The 19,830-nt window shown below is 34.4% G+C and overlaps 1 protein-coding gene across 7 annotated transcripts in view; it reads left to right on the top strand.

Annotated features, from left to right (window-relative positions):
* The window catches only part of LOC143067624 (unconventional myosin-XVI-like), a 121,885-nt gene that overhangs the window by 10,234 nt on the left and 91,821 nt on the right, over positions 1-19,830 (top strand). For all 7 annotated transcript variants that reach the window (XM_076241013.1, XM_076241009.1, XM_076241014.1 and 4 more), the window contains exons 2-5: positions 9,170-9,442; positions 10,636-10,706; positions 11,236-11,379; positions 12,936-13,044. In XM_076241013.1, coding sequence (XP_076097128.1) covers positions 9,208-9,442; positions 10,636-10,706; positions 11,236-11,379; positions 12,936-13,044 — 559 coding nt within the window. In that variant the 5' untranslated portion in view covers positions 9,170-9,207. The remainder of the gene's footprint in view (positions 1-9,169; positions 9,443-10,635; positions 10,707-11,235; positions 11,380-12,935; positions 13,045-19,830) is intronic.

Raw genomic sequence — 19,830 nt, 5'->3', positions numbered from 1 at the left:
TTAACAGATTACAGACTTGACTAGAAAATGAACTGAAATACCGACCTTAGTAGCTAATGAACCAAATAGTGCCTTAAAATAAATGAAGAGGATGATTTAATTGGAATGTCTAAACTTGACAAGGATAGCACATTGTATTGGGGTAAACATCTCGTTTAACTTGACAAGGATAGCACATTGTATTGGGGTAAACATCTCGTTTAACTTGACAAGGATAGCACATTGTATTGGGGTAAACATCTCGTTTAACTTGACAAGGATAGCACATTGTATTGGGGTAAACATCTCGTTTAACTTGACAAGGATAGCACATTGTATTGGGGTAAACATCTCGTTTAACTTGACAAGGATAGCACATTGTATTGGGGTAAACATCTCGTTTAACTTGACAAGGATAGCACATTGTATTGGGGTAAACATCTCGTTTAACTTGACAAGGATAGCACATTGTATTGGGGTAAACATCTCGTTTAAAATGTCTAAACTTGACAAGGATAGCACATTGTATTGGGGTAAACATCTCGTTTAAAATGTCTAAACTTGACAAGGATAGCACATTGTATTGGGGTAAACATCTCGTTTAAAATGTCTAAACTTGACAAGGATAGCACATTGTATTGGGGTAAACATCTCGTTTAAAATGTCTAAACTTGACAAGGATAGCACATTGTATTGGGGTAAACATCTCGTTTAAAATGTCTAAACTTGACAAGGATAGCACATTGTATTGGGGTAAACATCTCGTTTAAAATGTCTAAACTTGACAAGGATAGCACATTGTATTGGGGTAAACATCTCGTTTAAAATGTCTAAACTTGACAAGGATAGCACATTGTATTGGGGTAAACATCTCGTTTAAAATGTATGAACTTGACAAGGATAGCACATTGTATTGGGGTAAACATCTCGTTTAAAATGTCTAAACTTGACAAGGATAGCACATTGTATTGGGGTAAACATCTCGTTTAAAATGTCTAAACTTGACAAGGATAGCACATTGTATTGGGGTAAACATCTCGTTTAAAATGTCTAAACTTGACAAGGATAGCACATTGTATTGGGGTAAACATCTCGTTTAAAATGTATGAACTTGACAAGGATAGCACATTGTATTGGGGTAAACATCTCGTTTAAAATGTATGAACTTGACAAGGATAGCACATTGTATTGGGGTAAACATCTCGATTAAAATGTCTAAACTTGACAAGGATAGCACATTGTATTGGGGTAAACATCTCGTTTAAAATGTCTAAACTTGACAAGGATAGCACATTGTATTGGGGTAAACATCTCGTTTAAAATGTATGAACTTGACAAGGATAGCACATTGTATTGGGGTAAACATCTCGTTTAAAATGTATGAACTTGACAAGGATAGCACATTGTATTGGGGTAAACATCTCGTTTAAAATGTATGAACAGAAGCCAGCCTCACAGGGACATCATGACCACCACTAAACTGTAAACAAGTCTAGAAAAAGCAGGGACATCCTGACAACAGTTTAACTGTGAACAAGTTAAGGAAAAACAAGAATGTTCTGACACCTGAGTTAAACAAGTCTAAGAAAAGCAGGGATTTCCTGACCAAAGTTAAACTGTAGAAAAGTCTAGGTAAGACAAGAATTAAGGTCCTGACCACCTGAGTTGAATTGTAAACAAGTCAAGGAAAATTTGGACATCACGACAACTTGCTAAACAAAACTTTCAAGGAAAAACAAGGGTGCCCTGACCACATTTGATCACATTTAAACTGTAAACAAGTCTAAGAAAAGCAGGGACATCCTGACCACCATGGCCAGTTTAACTTAACAAAGTCAAAGAAAACAAGGATGTCCTTACCACAATTAAACTGTAAACAAATCTAGGAAAACAAGGAATGTCCTACCACCAGTTAGGCTGTCAACAAGTCTAGGTAAAACAAGGACTTCCTGACCACAGTAAACCTGTAAACAAGTCTAGGGAAAACTTAAATCCTATTTTTGTATAGAGTAAATATAATACCCCTTGAAAATATTATTCTTTGAAAATTTTATTGTTAGTGTTCTCCTGTGTACAGTATTTGCCAGATTTGTATGAATTAATAATTAAATTGTAAACACATCTTTGTAAAACATGGACATCCTGACCACCTGAGAAAAACTGTAAACAAAAATAGGGACATGAGGACCAGTTAAACTGTAAACAAGTCGAGGAAAACAATGATATCCTGACCACAGTTAAACTGTAAACAAGTCAACTTAGTCTAGGAAAACAAGGATGTTCTGACCACCAATTCAACTGTAAACATTCAAGGAAAAACCAGGATATCTTGACCACATTTAAACTGTGGTGACTTAACTGTAAACAAGTCTAGGAAAAACCACATGTTTAACTGTAAACAAAGTAATGAAAAACAAGGATGTTCTTGTTCTTACCATCGGTTAAACAGTAAAAAAGTCTAGGAAAAACTAGAAGGCCCTGACCACCTGAATTGAATTGTAAACAAGTCAAAGAAAATTGAGACATCATGACGACTTCTTAAACATTCAAGGAAAAGCAAGGATATCCTGACCACATTTAAACTGTAAACAAGTATAAGAAAAGCAGGGACATCTTGACCACAAGTTAAAACTTAAACAATAAATTAATACCCCATGGAAATATTATTTCTTTTGAAATTGCATTGTAACAGAAGTGTTCTCCTGTGTGCAATATTTGTATATGAATTTATAATTATCAGCATTGTCTCGAACAACTTAGAAACTCAAACTGAATACAATGTTCTCCCATTGACTCCCAAGCCTACATTTCTTAAAAATCATCAACTATTTTCAAAGAGTTAGCCAAGAGAGCCGTGGTGTAGTGGTTAGTGCATCACACTACTATCACAAAGGTTCCTGGTTAGATTCCTGTTTGGGATAAAAATTTCAGGGACTGAATTTTCGGCTCTCCCTTTACACCATTTATGAGTATGGTCTTGAGGAAACGATGATAGTCCTTTGGAAGGGGACGATAACCCTTATGAAGCTGAATCGTTTGCTGCAAACTTGCAACAGACTTGCTGCAAGCTTGCGGCAAACAAAAAGTTTGCAGGAACACAGAAAATAGTGCTTGCAGCAAGTTTGCAGAAACATCAATGTTTGCCGTAAGATTGCCAGAAAGTTTGAAATAATAAAGAATGTTTGCCGCAAGATTGCAGAAAACATTGACCATTTTATATGTTTGCCGCAAGATTGCAGAAAACTTTGGCCATTTTATATGTTTGCCAGAACATTGCAGGAATTACACAATATTGACTGGGCATGCCTAGTTGGTACTTCCTGGATGCTAACAATTTGAAATTGTGGCTAGGTCAATGTTGGTTGTGTTTGGAAATGCATTTCACATTTAAGAGATCAAAGAGGCATTTTGGTTCAATAATATGGGATAATCAGTATGTAATTTTGTAAGTACAAATGATTAATAGAACTTCATGCTTTAATGAAATAATTAATGTTATCATCAAACATAATTTAGTAAGCAACTATATATACATGTATGTGTGATTAAAAACTTATTATAATCTATTATAAGTTTTAATTTGTAACTGATGTACTGCACCATCATGATCATGTTTATTAAGATTAAAATAAATTCTGTAATGCAATTATTACCTAGCTTCATAGTCTCAATACACATTTGAGATTTTACCCTGTTCATTTTTTAATACAGGTATATTATGTCATTTGAGAATGACTCCTGCCCATTTTTCAAAACTCAAATGCATGTATGTATTTCCTTAAATCTCATGAGTTTGCAAGAATTCTTTCAATGACTGTTTGTATAAAGACAGGAATAGACTTCGTTAAAATGTTGCTGTGTAATTTGAAAGAGATAAATTGAATGTGTCTTCACACATGACATTAGTATATGTATAGTTCCTGCAAGTTTGCAACAAACATTTGCCACAAGCTTGCAGCAAACAATTGCTGCAATCTTGCAGCAAATCTAATTTACATAATTATGTTTGCAGCAAGCTTGCCGCAAACTTCATTTGCATGTTAAAATGGTTGCGGCAAGTTTGCTGGAAACTTGCTGCAAATGTTTGCTGCAGGGCCTTTTTTTTTTGTAAGGGAAATGGCTGACCCGTGTTAAGAGAGAGCCATATCTCTTGCATGTTAAAGATACCCTTATAGATTTCGAAAAAGAGCAGGCTAATTGCGCTACAAGGCAGCACTCGCACCAGCAAAGTGGAAAGGGATTAATTCAAGTTGCAAAACTTGTTTCCCAATCCATTATAAATAAATATGTTTAAACTAAAGAGTTAGCCACTTGGAAATATCAATTTTATGGAAAGTTTGCACTGTAAGTCCTCCCAAGTCTACCTTTATTTAAGAAACGTACAAAAAGTTTGATTGACCTTAGACATGTTGGACAGATATGATATGTGTCAAAACAGGATCCCTGTAACTCTGTTCTTTTGGACAGATATGATATGTGTCAAAACAGGATACCCTGTAACTCTGTTCTTTTGGACAGATATAATATGTGTCAAAACAGGATACCCTGTAACTCTGTTCTTTTGGACAGATATAATATGTGTCAAAACAGGATACCCTGTAACTCTGTTCTTTTGGACAGATATAATATGTGTCAAAACAGGATACCCTGTAACTCTGTTCTTTTGGACAGATATAATATGTGTCAAAACAGGATACCCTGTAACTCTGTTCTTTTGGACAGATATAATATGTGTCAAAACAGGATACCCTGTAACTCTGTTCTTTTGGACAGATATAATATGTGTCAAAACAGGATACCCTGTAACTCTGTTCTTTTGGACAGATATAATATGTGTCAAAACAGGATACCCTGTAACTCTGTTCTTTTGGACAGATATAATATGTGTCAAAACAGGATACCCTGTAACTCTCTTCTTTTGGACAGATATAATATGTGTCAAAACAGGATACCCTGTAACTCTCTTCTTTTGGACAGATATAATATGTGTCAAAACAGGATACCCTGTAACTCTGTTCTTTTGGACAGATATGATATGTGTCAAAACAGGATACCCTGTAACTCTGTTCTTTTGGACAGATATGATATGTGTCAAAACAGGATACCCTGTAACTCTGTTCTTTTGGACAGATATGATATGTGTCAAAACAGGATACCCTGTAACTCTGTTCTTTTGGACAGATATGATATGTGTCAAAACAGGATACCCTGTAACTCTGTTCTTTTGGACAGATATAATATGTGTCAAAACAGGATACCCTGTAACTCTGTTCTTTTGGACAGATATAATATGTGTCAAAACAGGATACCCTGTAACTCTGTTCTTTTGGACAGATATAATATGTGTCAAAACAGGATACCCTGTAACTCTGTTCTTTTGGACAGATATAATATGTGTCAAAACAGGATACCCTGTAACTCTGTTCTTTTGGACAGATATAATATGTGTCAAAACAGGATACCCTGTAACTCTGTTCTTTTGGACAGATATAATATGTGTCAAAACAGGATACCCTGTAACTCTGTTCTTTTGGACAGATATGATATGTGTCAAAACAGGATACCCTGTAACTCTGTTCTTTTGGACAGATATGATATGTGTCAAAACAGGATACCCTGTAACTCTGTTCTTTTGGACAGATATGATATGTGTCAAAACAGGATACCCTGTAACTCTGTTCTTTTGGACAGATATGATATGTGTCAAAACAGGATACCCTGTAACTCTGTTCTTTTGGACAGATATGATATGTGTCAAAACAGGATACCCTGTAACTCTGTTCTTTTGGACAGATATGATATGTGTCAAAACAGGATACCCTGTAACTCTGTTCTTTTGGACAGATATGATATGTGTCAAAACAGGATACCCTGTAACTCTGTTCTTTTGGACAGATATGATATGTGTCAAAACAGGATACCCTGTAACTCTGTTCTTTTGGACAGATATAATATGTGTCAAAACAGGATACCCTGTAACTCTGTTCTTTTGGACAGATATAATATGTGTCAAAACAGGATACCCTGTAACTCTGTTCTTTTGGACAGATATAATATGTGTCAAAACAGGATACCCTGTAACTCTGTTCTTTTGGACAGATATAATATGTGTCAAAACAGGATACCCTGTAACTCTGTTCTTTTGGACAGATATAATATGTGTCAAAACAGGATACCCTGTAACTCTGTTCTTTTGGACAGATATAATATGTGTCAAAACAGGATACCCTGTAACTCTGTTCTTTTGGACAGATATAATATGTGTCAAAACAGGATACCCTGTAACTCTCTTCTTTTGGACGGATATAATATGTGTCAAAACAGGATACCCTGTAACTCTCTTCTTTTGGACGGATATAATATGTGTCAAAACAGGATACCCTGTAACTCTCTTCTTTTGGACGGATATAATATGTGTCAAAACAGGATACCCTGTAACTCTGTTCTTTTGGACAGATATAATATGTGTCAAAACAGGATACCCTGTAACTCTGTTCTTTTGGACAGATATAATATGTGTCAAAACAGGATACCCTGTAACTCTCTTCTTTTGGACGGATATAATATGTGTCAAAACAGGATACCCTGTAACTCTGTTCTTTTGGACGGATATAATATGTGTCAAAACAGGATACCCTGTAACTCTGTTCTTTTGGACGGATATAATATGTGTCAAAACAGGATACCCTGTAACTCTCTTCTTTTGGACAGATATAATATGTGTCAAAACAGGATACCCTGTAACTCTCTTCTTTTGGACAGATATAATATGTGTCAAAACAGGATCCCTGTAACTCTCTTCTTTTGGACAGATATGATATGTGTCAAAACAGGATACCCTGTAACTCTCTTCTTTTGGACAGATATAATATGTGTCAAAACAGGATCCCTGTAACTCTCTTCTTTTGGACAGATATAATATGTGTCAAAACAGGATACCCTGTAACTCTCTTCTTTTGGACAGATATAATATGTGTCAAAACAGGATACCCTGTAACTCTCTTCTTTTGGACAGATATGATATGTGTCAAAACAGGATACCCTGTAACTCTCTTCTTTTGGACAGATATGATATGTGTCAAAACAGGATACCCTGTAACTCTCTTCTTTTGGACAGATATGATATGTGTCAAAACAGGATACCCTGTAACTCTCTTCTTTTGGACAGATATAATATGTGTCAAAACAGGATACCCTGTAACTCTCTTCTTTTGGACAGATATAATATGTGTCAAAACAGGATACCCTGTAACTCTGTTCTTTTGGACAGATATGATATGTGTCAAAACAGGATCCCTGTAACTCTGTTCTTTTGGACAGATATGATATGTGTCAAAACAGGATCCCTGTAACTCTGTTCTTTTGGACAGATATAATATATGTCAAAACAGGATACCCTGTAACTCTCTTCTTTTGGACAGATATAATATGTGTCAAAACAGGATCCCTGTATCTCTGTTCTTTTGGACAGATATAATATGTGTCAAAACAGGATACCCTGTAACTCTGTTCTTTTGGACAGATATGATATGTGTCAAAACAGGATCCCTGTAACTCTGTTCTTTTGGACAATTATAATATGTGTCAAAACAGGATACCCTGTAACTCTCTTCTTTTGGACAGATATAATATGTGTCAAAACAGGATCCCTGTATCTCTGTTCTTTTGGACAGATATGATATGTGTCAAAACAGGATACCCTGTAACTCTCTTCTTTTGGACAGATATAATATGTGTCAAAACAGGATACCCTGTAACTCTCTTCTTTTGGACAGATATAATATGTGTCAAAACAGGATACCCTGTAACTCTCTTCTTTTGGACAGATATAATATGTGTCAAAACAGGATACCCTGTAACTCTGTTCTTTTGGACAGATATGATATGTGTCAAAACAGGATCCCTGTAACTCTGTTCTTTTGGACAGATATAATATGTGTCAAAACAGGATACCCTGTAACTCTCTTCTTTTGGACAGATATAATATGTGTCAAAACAGGATCCCTGTAACTCTGTTCTTTTGGACAGATATAATATGTGTCAAAACAGGATACCCTGTAACTCTCTTCTTTTGGACAGATATAATATGTGTCAAAACAGGATACCCTGTAGCTCTCTTCTTTTGGACAGATATAATATGTGTCAAAACAGGATACCCTGTAACTCTGTTCTTTTGGACAGATATAATATGTGTCAAAACAGGATCCCTGTAACTCTGTTCTTTTGGACAGATATAATATGTGTCAAAACAGGATACCCTGTAACTCTCTTCTTTTGGACAGATATAATATGTGTCAAAACAGGATACCCTGTAACTCTGTTCTTTTGGACAGATATAATATGTGTCAAAACAGGATACCCTGTAATTCTGTTCTTTTGGACAGATATAATATGTGTCAAAACAGGATACCCTGTAACTCTCTTCTTTTGGACAGATATAATATGTGTCAAAACAGGATACCCTGTAACTCTCTTCTTTTGGACAGATATAATATGTGTCAAAACAGGATACCCTGTAACTCTCTTCTTTTGGACAGATATAATATGTGTCAAAACAGGATACCCTGTAACTCTCTTCTTTTGGACAGATATAATATGTGTCAAAACAGGATACCCTGTAACTCTGTTCTTTTGGACAGATATAATATGTGTCAAAACAGGATACCCTGTAACTCTGTTCTTTTGGACAGATATGATATGTGTCAAAACAGGATACCCTGTAACTCTGTTCTTTTGGACAGATATGATATGTGTCAAAACAGGATACCCTGTAACTCTCTTCTTTTGGACAGATATAATATGTGTCAAAACAGGATACCCTGTAACTCTGTTCTTTTGGACAGATATGATATGTGTCAAAACAGGATACCCTGTAACTCTGTTCTTTTGGACAGATATGATATGTGTCAAAACAGGATACCCTGTAACTCTGTTCTTTTGGACAGATATAATATGTGTCAAAACAGGATCCCTGTAACTCTGTTCTTTTGGACAGATATAATATGTGTCAAAACAGGATACCCTGTAACTCTGTTCTTTTGGACAGATATAATATGTGTCAAAACAGGATACCCTGTAACTCTGTTCTTTTGGACAGATATAATATGTGTCAAAACAGGATACCCTGTAACTCTGTTCTTTTGTTATTTTAGTATTTATGTTTGAACCAGTGTTTTTTTTTCTTTTTCAGTGAATTGTAGAATATAAAGTCATTTGAAGCTAAAGGAAATGGAGTTTGACAAATCTGTCCTGGAAAAATTATCAGCACATGAAAGACTGAAAATTAATCGACAGTTACGACAAAAACAGATTGAAAGTTACCTGAAGTTTGTTAGAGACCTCAAAGAAAGAGGCGGTGGTTCTGTCAAAAAGCCATGCAAACCTAACAGAAAAAATACTAGACCTTTTTTTCCTGAAGATATACTGCTCCAGGATGCTGTTGAAAATTTTGATGATAAAGAAGGTAATTAAGATTACATGTACAAGTCAATAAGTTTGTTGCTAATGTACATGTACATGTGATATATATATATATATATATATAAAGATACTATACATGGCAAATTAAAACAATTTAACTTTTCTGGATAAGACGAACCGATGCCTAACGGATGAAAATAAAAGTTGTCTGTTGACAAAATTGTTATCCGTTGGGAGTCTGTTGATGTACTAATCAAATAAAACGGACGCTTAACGAATGCATAACGGACATGCAAATGATATGCAACATACGAGAAACAGAAAGAACGGATGTCGAAACGTACATCCAACGGAGTAGTACCGCATAAAACGGACAGCTAAGTGTACAGGATAAAACGGATAAACAAGATGTACGGAAAAATTAAAGGCGACAATAATAATACATATAAATTGCATAAATATTCAAAATGTTTCTGTGTAACAGGTTTTGGTTTATTCTTCAAAATAACGCCAAAGGGCAGTGTCTGGCCTGAGTAAGAGCTGCTTGATTGTGAAGACATGCCCTTACTCTAACATTGATTATGAATAATAAGATTTCATGAACAGTAATAAATCTAATGGGCATTTCTGACGTGAAATTTTCAATTGGCATTTATCCGTTTCAGATCTGTTCATCTGTTTTATCTGTTATATGTCTGGTAGAAGTCTGTTTCACATTCGTTCAACATTCGTTTTATCTGTTAGACGTCCGTTACAAGTCTGTTGGTGAATTTATCCTCCAGACCTCCAATGGATGTATAACGGACACGTACTAACGGATACAAAACGGAAACAAAACGGATGAGTACCGTACAAAACGGACGCCTACCGGATGTTCAACGGACATTTCTTCTGTTGGACATCGGTTCAAAGTTATGAACATGCTCAAAATTTTCCATCGGACAGAACAGACGTCGAGTATAAAACATACGCTTAACGAACACGCAAAGTATATGGACGGACGTCTAACGGATAAGAACAGACATGAATGGATTGAAAAAAAGTTATCCATTAGGCATCCGTTTGAGCTATCCGTAAGGTGTGACCGAGGCTTTAGAATTAAAAGTTTTTATTTCAAGACATTGTAGTAAGAATTATTGCCATATTTACTTATACACTAACATATGTATTACATGTACCTGGTTTTTATCCATACCCATATAACTGCTTTAAAATACTTTATTGTTTTATTTTAAGTAACAAGGTCATTACAACATGGTTCTAACCAAAATTTTAGAACAGGAAATGGGACATCCTTGTTACATAAGGTGAGTAAGAAAGAGCTGATATTTACTATTCACAAACTTCAACCGTCTCTTCATTATGATAGACTTCAATATTCATGCAAGTTGTTCCATAACTTTCCAAATATTTCTTTCATAATATATGACCAGTACATCAACTTGGACAAACCTATTAACTTTTTAAAAATAAACTTTTTAATTTATTAACTACTGGATAAAATTAATGAATATTTCATATAATTTATGCCGCTAAATCACTCAATTCAGTAAGATAGGGATACAGAAGGCGCAAAGAAGAGGGTTGTAATAGAACTAAGAGAGTGTAAATTAATCATGTAAGAGCCGAAAGAATTATGTCGGTGGAAGTAAGTTGATAATCTGTTGCAAGTCTAGTCACTGATTCCCTGACGGATTCAGACATGGGTGCATCCAGAACTTCAACTTTTTATTATCTGGAACCCCCCTCCCTTAATATCAAATCCTGGATCTGTGCATGAAGTCGTTCAGCTCAGTATCATATATATATATAAACAGTACCTTCATATTTCTATAGTGTGCATCAGATGACAATGCAGTAACAGCAGCCATATTAATTAGCCATGGAGCAGACGTCAATATACAGGATGACGATTGGTGGACACCTTTACACACTGCTTGTTCATGTGACTCTGTGGATATGGTACAGTTATTACTCAATGTAAGTTGTAAAGTGTTTCAAACAGATACAGATAAACAGATAGATAAAAGTACATGTATATATATATATATATAAAATGACTGAATAAATAGTCAACGATCAATCTTACAGGGGCGATGGATCATGTAATTTGATTCTGTACACTACAAAATATAATATATAACAAGTCAAAAAGGGTACAACATCACCATTAAATAACTATAAAATAAACAAATATTAGATATTTCGGATAACAGATATCCTTCTTCAATAATAGCACGATGTCAAATGAATCATGTCAATATATTCAAACTAAAAATTTTTCTAAATCTTGAAATTTATACAATTTAAGCAAACACCACAGACGCTGATACAATTTTAAAATTTCCAAACACAGCGCAAAGATTACAAAGATATGCCAAATGAAAATAGTTTTTTCGATGTGAACTGGCACAACTCTAAATTTCCAAAGGTTGTGACAGTTTAGATGTTATAACTGCATTGAGGGCAGTCCTCAAACAAAAGAAATCAAAGATGTCCTAACTGATCCAAGTTTGTATAATATTTCAAACTTGACAACGGTAGGGCAATTGCAACAGAAACTACATATTTAAGCCTCCCAAACGAGTAGCAGTCTAATAATGATTAGAAAAATAAGTTTATCTAATGAGGTAAAATAATTGAACGTGGCTACGTACTTATACATCCATCCCAAATGAATGGAGCCCTGTAATTTAAACTGGTATTTTAAAAAGAATTTCGAACAACTTGTCTAAATATCAACCCAACAATGTTAGATCTGTAAATTTGCTTTCGCAAATTTTTTGTTCTTCCCTTGCCGGGATTCGAACCAATGCTACTGAGATATCTTGACATCAAATCGCCTTCACTGTAGCCGTCCCGCTAGACCACACGACCACCTGGGCTTCACAAAAATAAAGCTTTCGGTGGCCGTGTGTTACCTTTCCTCATCCGTTTTAATCTAGCGGCGTACTACAGTACATGATATATAAGGCATGGAGATGTTATATATATATATATATATATATACATGTACTTTTATTTATCATAAGATTGAGAATTAATCTATAATGTTTATCAATAAGTCTATTATGCCCTCTTTTGCCCTAAAAAAAAATAATGGGCAATATATTTACATTTTTTAGCTTGTAACAAGCTTAAGGAAAATTGTGATTTTTTTAAATTCAACAAAAATGTGTGAGTCATTATAGCAAAGGTAAGAGGAGTACAGTTAATTCCAAATAGGATATTTAATACCAATCACACAAATGTATACTTTGGAAAATTGTCTCATTGGTGGCCTTTGGCTGTTGTCTATTCTATGGTCGTCGTTGGTGGCCTTCGGCTGTTGTCTACTCTATGGTCGGGTTGTTGTCGCTTTGACACATTCCCCATTTCCTTTCTCAATTTTATCATTGGCACTCATACCACATCTTATTATATCTATTTATCTCCAAAAAACAACATGAATATTATCACAAAATAAACTATATAAATGGCTTTAATCCGTTCTTGGTCTACTAAAATTAATTATGTGTGACTTTGATTTTTGTAAGAATGGTGCTGATTTTAATCTGGTTGATGTTGATGGATTTTTTGCTGGAGACCATTGTCAGGATGGATCAGAATGTCAACAAGTTTTCAATAATTACATGGAGACCCATGGTATGTATATTTACACAGGACTAAACATTTTAATATGACCGCAAAAATTAAAAAAATTTTGGTCGTATATTGGTATCACCTCATCGTCGTCTGAAGACAGATGGTTTCCGGATAATAACTTTAGTATAAGTAAATAGAAATCAATAACATTTTAACACAATGTTTATAACTACAAAAGGAAGGTTGGGATTGATTTTGGGGATTATGGTCCCAAAGGTTAAGGAATTACGGGTCCAAAGGGGCCCAAAACAAGCATTTATCTTGTTTCAGGACAATAAGTTGTGTATATGTATTTCAATTGCTCTGAAATTGTACAAAAATGTTTAATACCATAAGAAGAAGGTATGTTTAATACCATAAGAAGAAGGTTGGGAATTATTTTAAGGGTTATGGGGCAAACAGTCTAGGAATTAAGGGCCTAAAAGGAGTCAAAAACAAGCATTTTTCTAGTTTCAGGACAATGACTTGTGTGTAACTGTATCATGATCTTTCTGACATTGTACCACATGGTTCCATATAACAAAGGGAAGGCTGGGATTGAGTTTAGGGTTAATTTCCCCGAACATGTAGGAATTTGGGGCCAATAAAGGGCCAAAAAGAAGCATTTTTCTAGTTTACAGACAATAACTTGTGTATGGATCTCTCTGAAATTATACTACAAGGTTTCTTACTACAATGGATAGGCTGGAATTAAGTTTTTGGGTTCAAGCCTCAGAATGCCAGAAATAGAGATTAAAAATTTGTGGCAGTGTTGGAAGCAGCTGCGTGATGATGTAAACTTTTTGTTTTAAGATTTATATTGGTCAATGTTATTTTTATGCCCCACCTACGATAGTAGAGGGGCATTATGTTTTCTGGTCTGTGCGTCCGTTCGTCCGTCCGTCTGTTCGTTCGTTCGTTCGTTCGTCTGTTCGTTCGTCCGTCTGTCCCGCTTCAGGTCAAGGTAGTTTTTGATGAAGTTGAAGTCCAATCAACTTGAAACTTAGTACACATGTTCCTTATGATATGATCTTTCTAATTTTAAAGCCAAATTAAACTTTTGACCCCAATTTCACGGTCCACTGAACATAGAAAATGAAAGTGCATGTTTCAGGTTAAAGTTTTTGGTCAAGGTAGTTTTTGATGAAGTTGAAGTCCAATCAACTTGAAACTTTGTACACATGTTCCTTATGATATGATCTTTCTAATTTTAAAGCCAAATTAAACTTTTGACCCCAATTTCACGGTCCACTGAACATAGAAAATGAAAGTGCATGTTTCAGGTTAAAGTTTTTGGTCAAGGTAGTTTTTGATGAAGTTGAAGTCCAATCAACTTGAAACTTAGTACAAATGTTCCCTATGATATTATCTTTCTAATTTTAATGCCTAATTATATTTTTTATCCAATTTAACGGTCCATTGAACATGGAAAATGATAGTTGGAGTGGGGCATCCGTGTACTTTGGACACATTCTTGTTTTTTTCTGATTTAGTCTATTTGTCAGATATTATAAGCAATAATAAACCTCTATTTGGTGTAAATAATGAATGTAAAGTGTATATGTCTGTCTGGCAGCGTTCATTTGACCTTTACCTCAATTTCAAGGTTCATTGGTCAATGTAAATTTTTCATGGTAATATTTGTTTTTCAGATACTGTAAGAAATATGTCAACATGAACTATATTTGTTTATGGAATGATTGCATGTATTTTGCACATGTTGTCTGTTATGGTTTATCTGACCGTGACCTCATTTTCATGGTACATTACAGTGACTTGACTGTAAGTGTTGCTATCCACCAATTGCAACTTATTCAAAATTCTGACCAAATTGCAATTTGTTTTATAAAATCAAATTGTTCAAATGTTCAGAAATTTGAACTAACTGCTGTAGAAAACCACAGTCAAGTAGTGAAAGTGCAAGGTGATAAAATAAAACATACTTACAATCCTATAAGACTTTAACTCCACTTTATTGATGTTGTGACAAAATCAGTTTATCAGTTTGTATAGGTATATTATAGTCATTTCAGGGCTGAAGGAACTGTTATTATTTTGAATTGCTAAAAAAAATGTCCAAACTAAGCTTTCATATAGTTTTTCTTTTGGTCAAAATTTTGAATGAGTTGCAATTGCTGAATAGCAACACTAACAGTCAAGTCACTGTAATCAATTTTCAGTTTTGCAATTTGTCTTGTCTCTCAATAAGAATAGGTTATCTATGTTTTGTGTATGGTATGATTGTAAGTTGTACACGTTTGTCTGGCATGGTTCATCTGACTTTGAGGTCATTTCTATTGATCCTTGATAATGTTGACTTTATTGGAAACTTATAGTGCACCATTATGGTTATCTTCATATTACACATTATCTGTTCAATCATGACAAATAAATCAGGCCAGATATGCCAGGCTGTCACTCTTGTTTTAATATTTACTGATGTACAACTTTTGATTTAATACAAAATAAGTTGTAATTGTAATGTTTTTGTCCAAAATGTTTTTTATACCCCCGCTTTAAAAAAGGGGGGGTATACTGTTTTACCTCTGTCTGTCAGTCCGTCCGTCCGTCCGTCCGTCCATCAGTCCGTCAGTCCGTCAGTCCGTCAGTCAGTCCGTCCCATGAAACTTTCGTCACATTTTTCTCAGGAACTACACATCCACCCTTTCTGTAATTTGGTATCAACATTTATATATGTCAGCCATACCGTGTGATGCGTTTTCAGATTCATCACTTGACAACTTCCTGTTTACCGAACACTTGTCTGATTTTACACATGATAGCCAAGTTGAAAATTTTCGTCACATTTTTCTCAGGAACTACAATACAAGGATTTCTGAAATTTGGTTTCAGGATTTATATAAGTCAGCTATACCGTGTGATGCGTTTTCAGATTCATCACTTGACAACTTCCTGTTTACCGAACACTTGTATGATTTTACACATGATAGCCAAGTTGAAAATTTTCGTCACATTTTTCTCAGGAACTACAATACAAGGATTTCTGAAATTTGGTTTCAGGATTTATATAAGTCAGCTATACCGTGTGATGCGTTTTCAGATTCATCACTCGACAACTTCCTGTTTACCGAACACTTGTATGATTTTACACATGATAACCAAGTAAAAAATTTTCGTCACATTTTTCTCAGGAACTACAATACAAGGATTTCTGAAATTTGGTTTCAGGATTTTTATAAGTCAGCCATACCGTGTGATGCATTTTCAGATTCATCACTCGACAACTTCCTGTTTACCGAACACTTGCATATTTTTACACTATTAATATTATCCACTTGCGGCGGGGGTATCATCAGTGAGCAGTAGCTCGCAGTTTCACTTGTTTAAAAATGTGTAGAACCTAAATCTGTGCAGAGTATATTAAGTAAGAAGAAATTTTGTCATGTTCATTGATAGTTAAGATGCATTTTGTTCAAAAACAGCACAGTATCAATAATGAATAAATAAGTATTATTGGTAAGGGCATACGATACAGTTTTGATCTCGTATTTACATTTTGATAAAAATTTCCATATAGACTATTTTTTACCTGATTAAATCAAATATGTAATAAAAAATATACCTTCATGTGCTACTTTTTGAGTAAAATGTGGTCGAAATTTTTGTATATTTGCTCAAAATTGAGATTTGTGGCCGTATTTTCCCTTTTGAAAGAAAGACATAACTTTTTTGTTTTAAAAGATAAACACAAATTTTTTTTTGTTAAATAATTTGTAATTTCTGTATTTTTAGCTCACCTGGCCCAAAGGGCCAAGTGAGCTTTTCTCATCACTTGGCATCCGTTGTCTGTCGTCGTCCTGCGTCTGTCATCGTTAACTTTTACAAAAATCTTCTCCTCTGAAACTACTGGGCCAAATTTTACCAAACTTGGCCACAATCATCATTGGGGTATCTAGTTTAAAAAATGTGTCCGGTGACCCGGCCAACCAACCAAGATGGCTGCCATGGCTAAAAATAGAACATAGGGGTAAAATGCAGTTTTTGGCTTATAACTCAAAACCAAAGCATTTAGAGCAAATCTGACATGGGGTAAAATTGTTTATCAGGTCAAGATCTATCTGCCCTGACATTTTCAGATGAATCAGACAACCCGTTGTTTGGTTGCTGCCACTGAATTGGTAATTTTAAGGAAATTTTGGTGTTTTTTGTTATTATCTTGAATATTATTATAGATAGAGATAAACTGTAAAAAGCAATAAATGTCGGCAAAGTAAGATCTACAAATAAGTCAACATGACCGAAATGGTCAGTTGATCCTTAATAGTTATCCCACAAGGACGCGGTGTGTCAGTGTAAGATCACCCCGATGGCCGGAGGCCAGAGGGTGATCTAACACTGACACACCAAGTTCGAATGGGATAACTATTTTACATCCCAGCTGTTTTAGATTAGATGAAAAACCGTCTACAATTCATAAAATCGAGTTTAGAACGCCACACAACCATTATAATATACTTCATATATTACTATATGATGTATACCCTTTATGACCCCCGAACACGATGAGTAGATATCAAACAATGTCAACTCGCCCCACTTGCCAATTGGCCCCCACTATATCGCCACTTTATAAAAAAATCGCCCCACTGTTCTTTACCGACTCTTCCCACTTTTGAAAAAAGTGTAAAATCAAATTGAACAATTAGTCTGACAACTCACTTATTAACGAAAAAGGTTTAAACCCCACTGAATAAAGGTCTGCCAACTCGGCCCACTTATAAAAAGATCTTGCTTCCTTTAAGTATGTTAAATTACTGTTAGTTCGTATCCAGTTGTCCTGGTGTAGTGGTATGTGTCGTGGCTAGATATGCTAAAGGTCTTGAGTTCGAACCCTTGCATATACACTGGATTTTTTCTACGTGAATTTTGATAGATAGTCTTTTCCGTATAATTATTTATAAGTTTTACAGTGGATTTGACATTCCCCCCAAAATGTTACAGAACAAAGGAAAGCATGCATAACAAAGAAACTCAAACTGGGGTGATCTGGTAGGGGTGATCCGGCTCAGATCACCCCTGTTAGAACAAAGGAGCTGGGATGTAACTTTAGGAGTTATTGCCCTGTATAGTCAATTTTTAACCATTTTTTGTAAATCTTAGTAATCTTTTACAAAAATCTCCTCCTCTGAAACTACTGGGCCAAGTTCATTATAGATAGAGATAATTGTAAGCAGCAAGAATGTTCAGTAAAGTAAGATGTACAAACACATCACCATCACCAAAACACAATTTTGTCATGAATCCATCTGCATCCTTTGTTTAATATTCACATAGACCAAGGTGAGCGACACAGGCTGTTTAGAGCCTCTAGTTAAAGTATTCTAAAAATTTCTACACTTTTATTCAGAAATAATTCATATCTATCAAATGTTCATGAATGTAGAAAAAAACATATTTTTTTTGCTGAATATTTATCAAATTTATAAAAATTGCTCTATTTACGTTTTCATGAAAATTGGCACACATAATCTTCTCATGTAATCAAACCAAATGGCATTTTAAAAAAGAGGGGTCCATGAACTCATTTTCAAGTTAAGGTGGTACCCAACACTTTCACTAAAATTAATTTGGCTCGTTTAATTTTCATAAAATTTTGACAAAGTATTTACTTTGACCCTTTGACAGAAATATGAAAATTTAAAAATTTTTGAACCAACCGTTTTGTCAGAAAAATTACACTGGTTATATAGCAATTTGACAAACACTTATCATTTGATCATTGAGAAGCTTAATATTTTCTTAACAACACAACGTAATTAAAATGTTTAGCTGATTTTACAGAGTTATCTCCCTGTAGTGTTAGGTGCCACCTTAAATAAGTTTGAATGATAAAAATCAGTCGAAAACTGAATCTTTTCACGATAATATACTGTAAATTCAGAAATTATTGCCATGTTTTTATTATTGTGAAAAATGTGACAGGGTTATAATCGCAATAATTTAAACTCGCATTTTGATTTTTTTATATGAATTAAACATGATTTTTCTCAATATAGCAAAAATTAAAATCGCTTTTTTGTCTTAACTGACAAAATCACAATAATAAATGCATGCAATAATATCTGAATAACAATTTACATAAGCAACGTCATTACCTCCCCTGTAACTGTATCGTATGCCCTTAATAAAAGAGAATCATGTACATGTCAACCAATCAGAAGACGCGGTACATCCAAAATTAAATTATTATACCATGTTGGTGAAATGTCAGTGAAAACTCAAATGTTCCTATATTTTATAAAGTTCAAAACTAAAACTTCCTGTTTTGAACAGAAAATAAATTGACTTTCTGTATTAGTATTGAGTGAAAACCAGATGGCGGCATGCATAATGATACTTCCTTTTAATCTCCATAACTTCATTGTATTTCTTTCCATTTATTCCTTTTAATTTATGTAATAATGTTTATATGCATACTATTTTTAAATGGGTATTTTTTCATTTACATGACTTCAATGTGATTAATTCGTTTAAATGCATCATTCATGCACATTCACAAAACTTAAACCTGATAGATATTTCAGGCTTGTAATTTCCGGATAACCTCATTAGTACATGTAGTATAAATGAAAAGAAAACCAACATTTTTTTATAATACCATAGAAATATATTGTTACTACCACTTAAAAAAAGAAGATGAATGAACTCAGAAATAAAAAAAAATTATCAATGAAAATATCTATTTAAAAGAAAATTGTCATAATAATATGAGAATTATGACATACATATAATAATGGAAAAAACTTTATTAACAAAAATAGATCCTAAATAGGTGTGACCTGATTG

Source organism: Mytilus galloprovincialis, chromosome 3 (assembly GCF_965363235.1).
Source record: "Mytilus galloprovincialis chromosome 3, xbMytGall1.hap1.1, whole genome shotgun sequence".
Lineage (NCBI taxonomy): Eukaryota > Metazoa > Mollusca > Bivalvia > Mytilida > Mytilidae > Mytilus > Mytilus galloprovincialis.
This window is presented reverse-complemented; position numbering and strand designations above follow the sequence as displayed.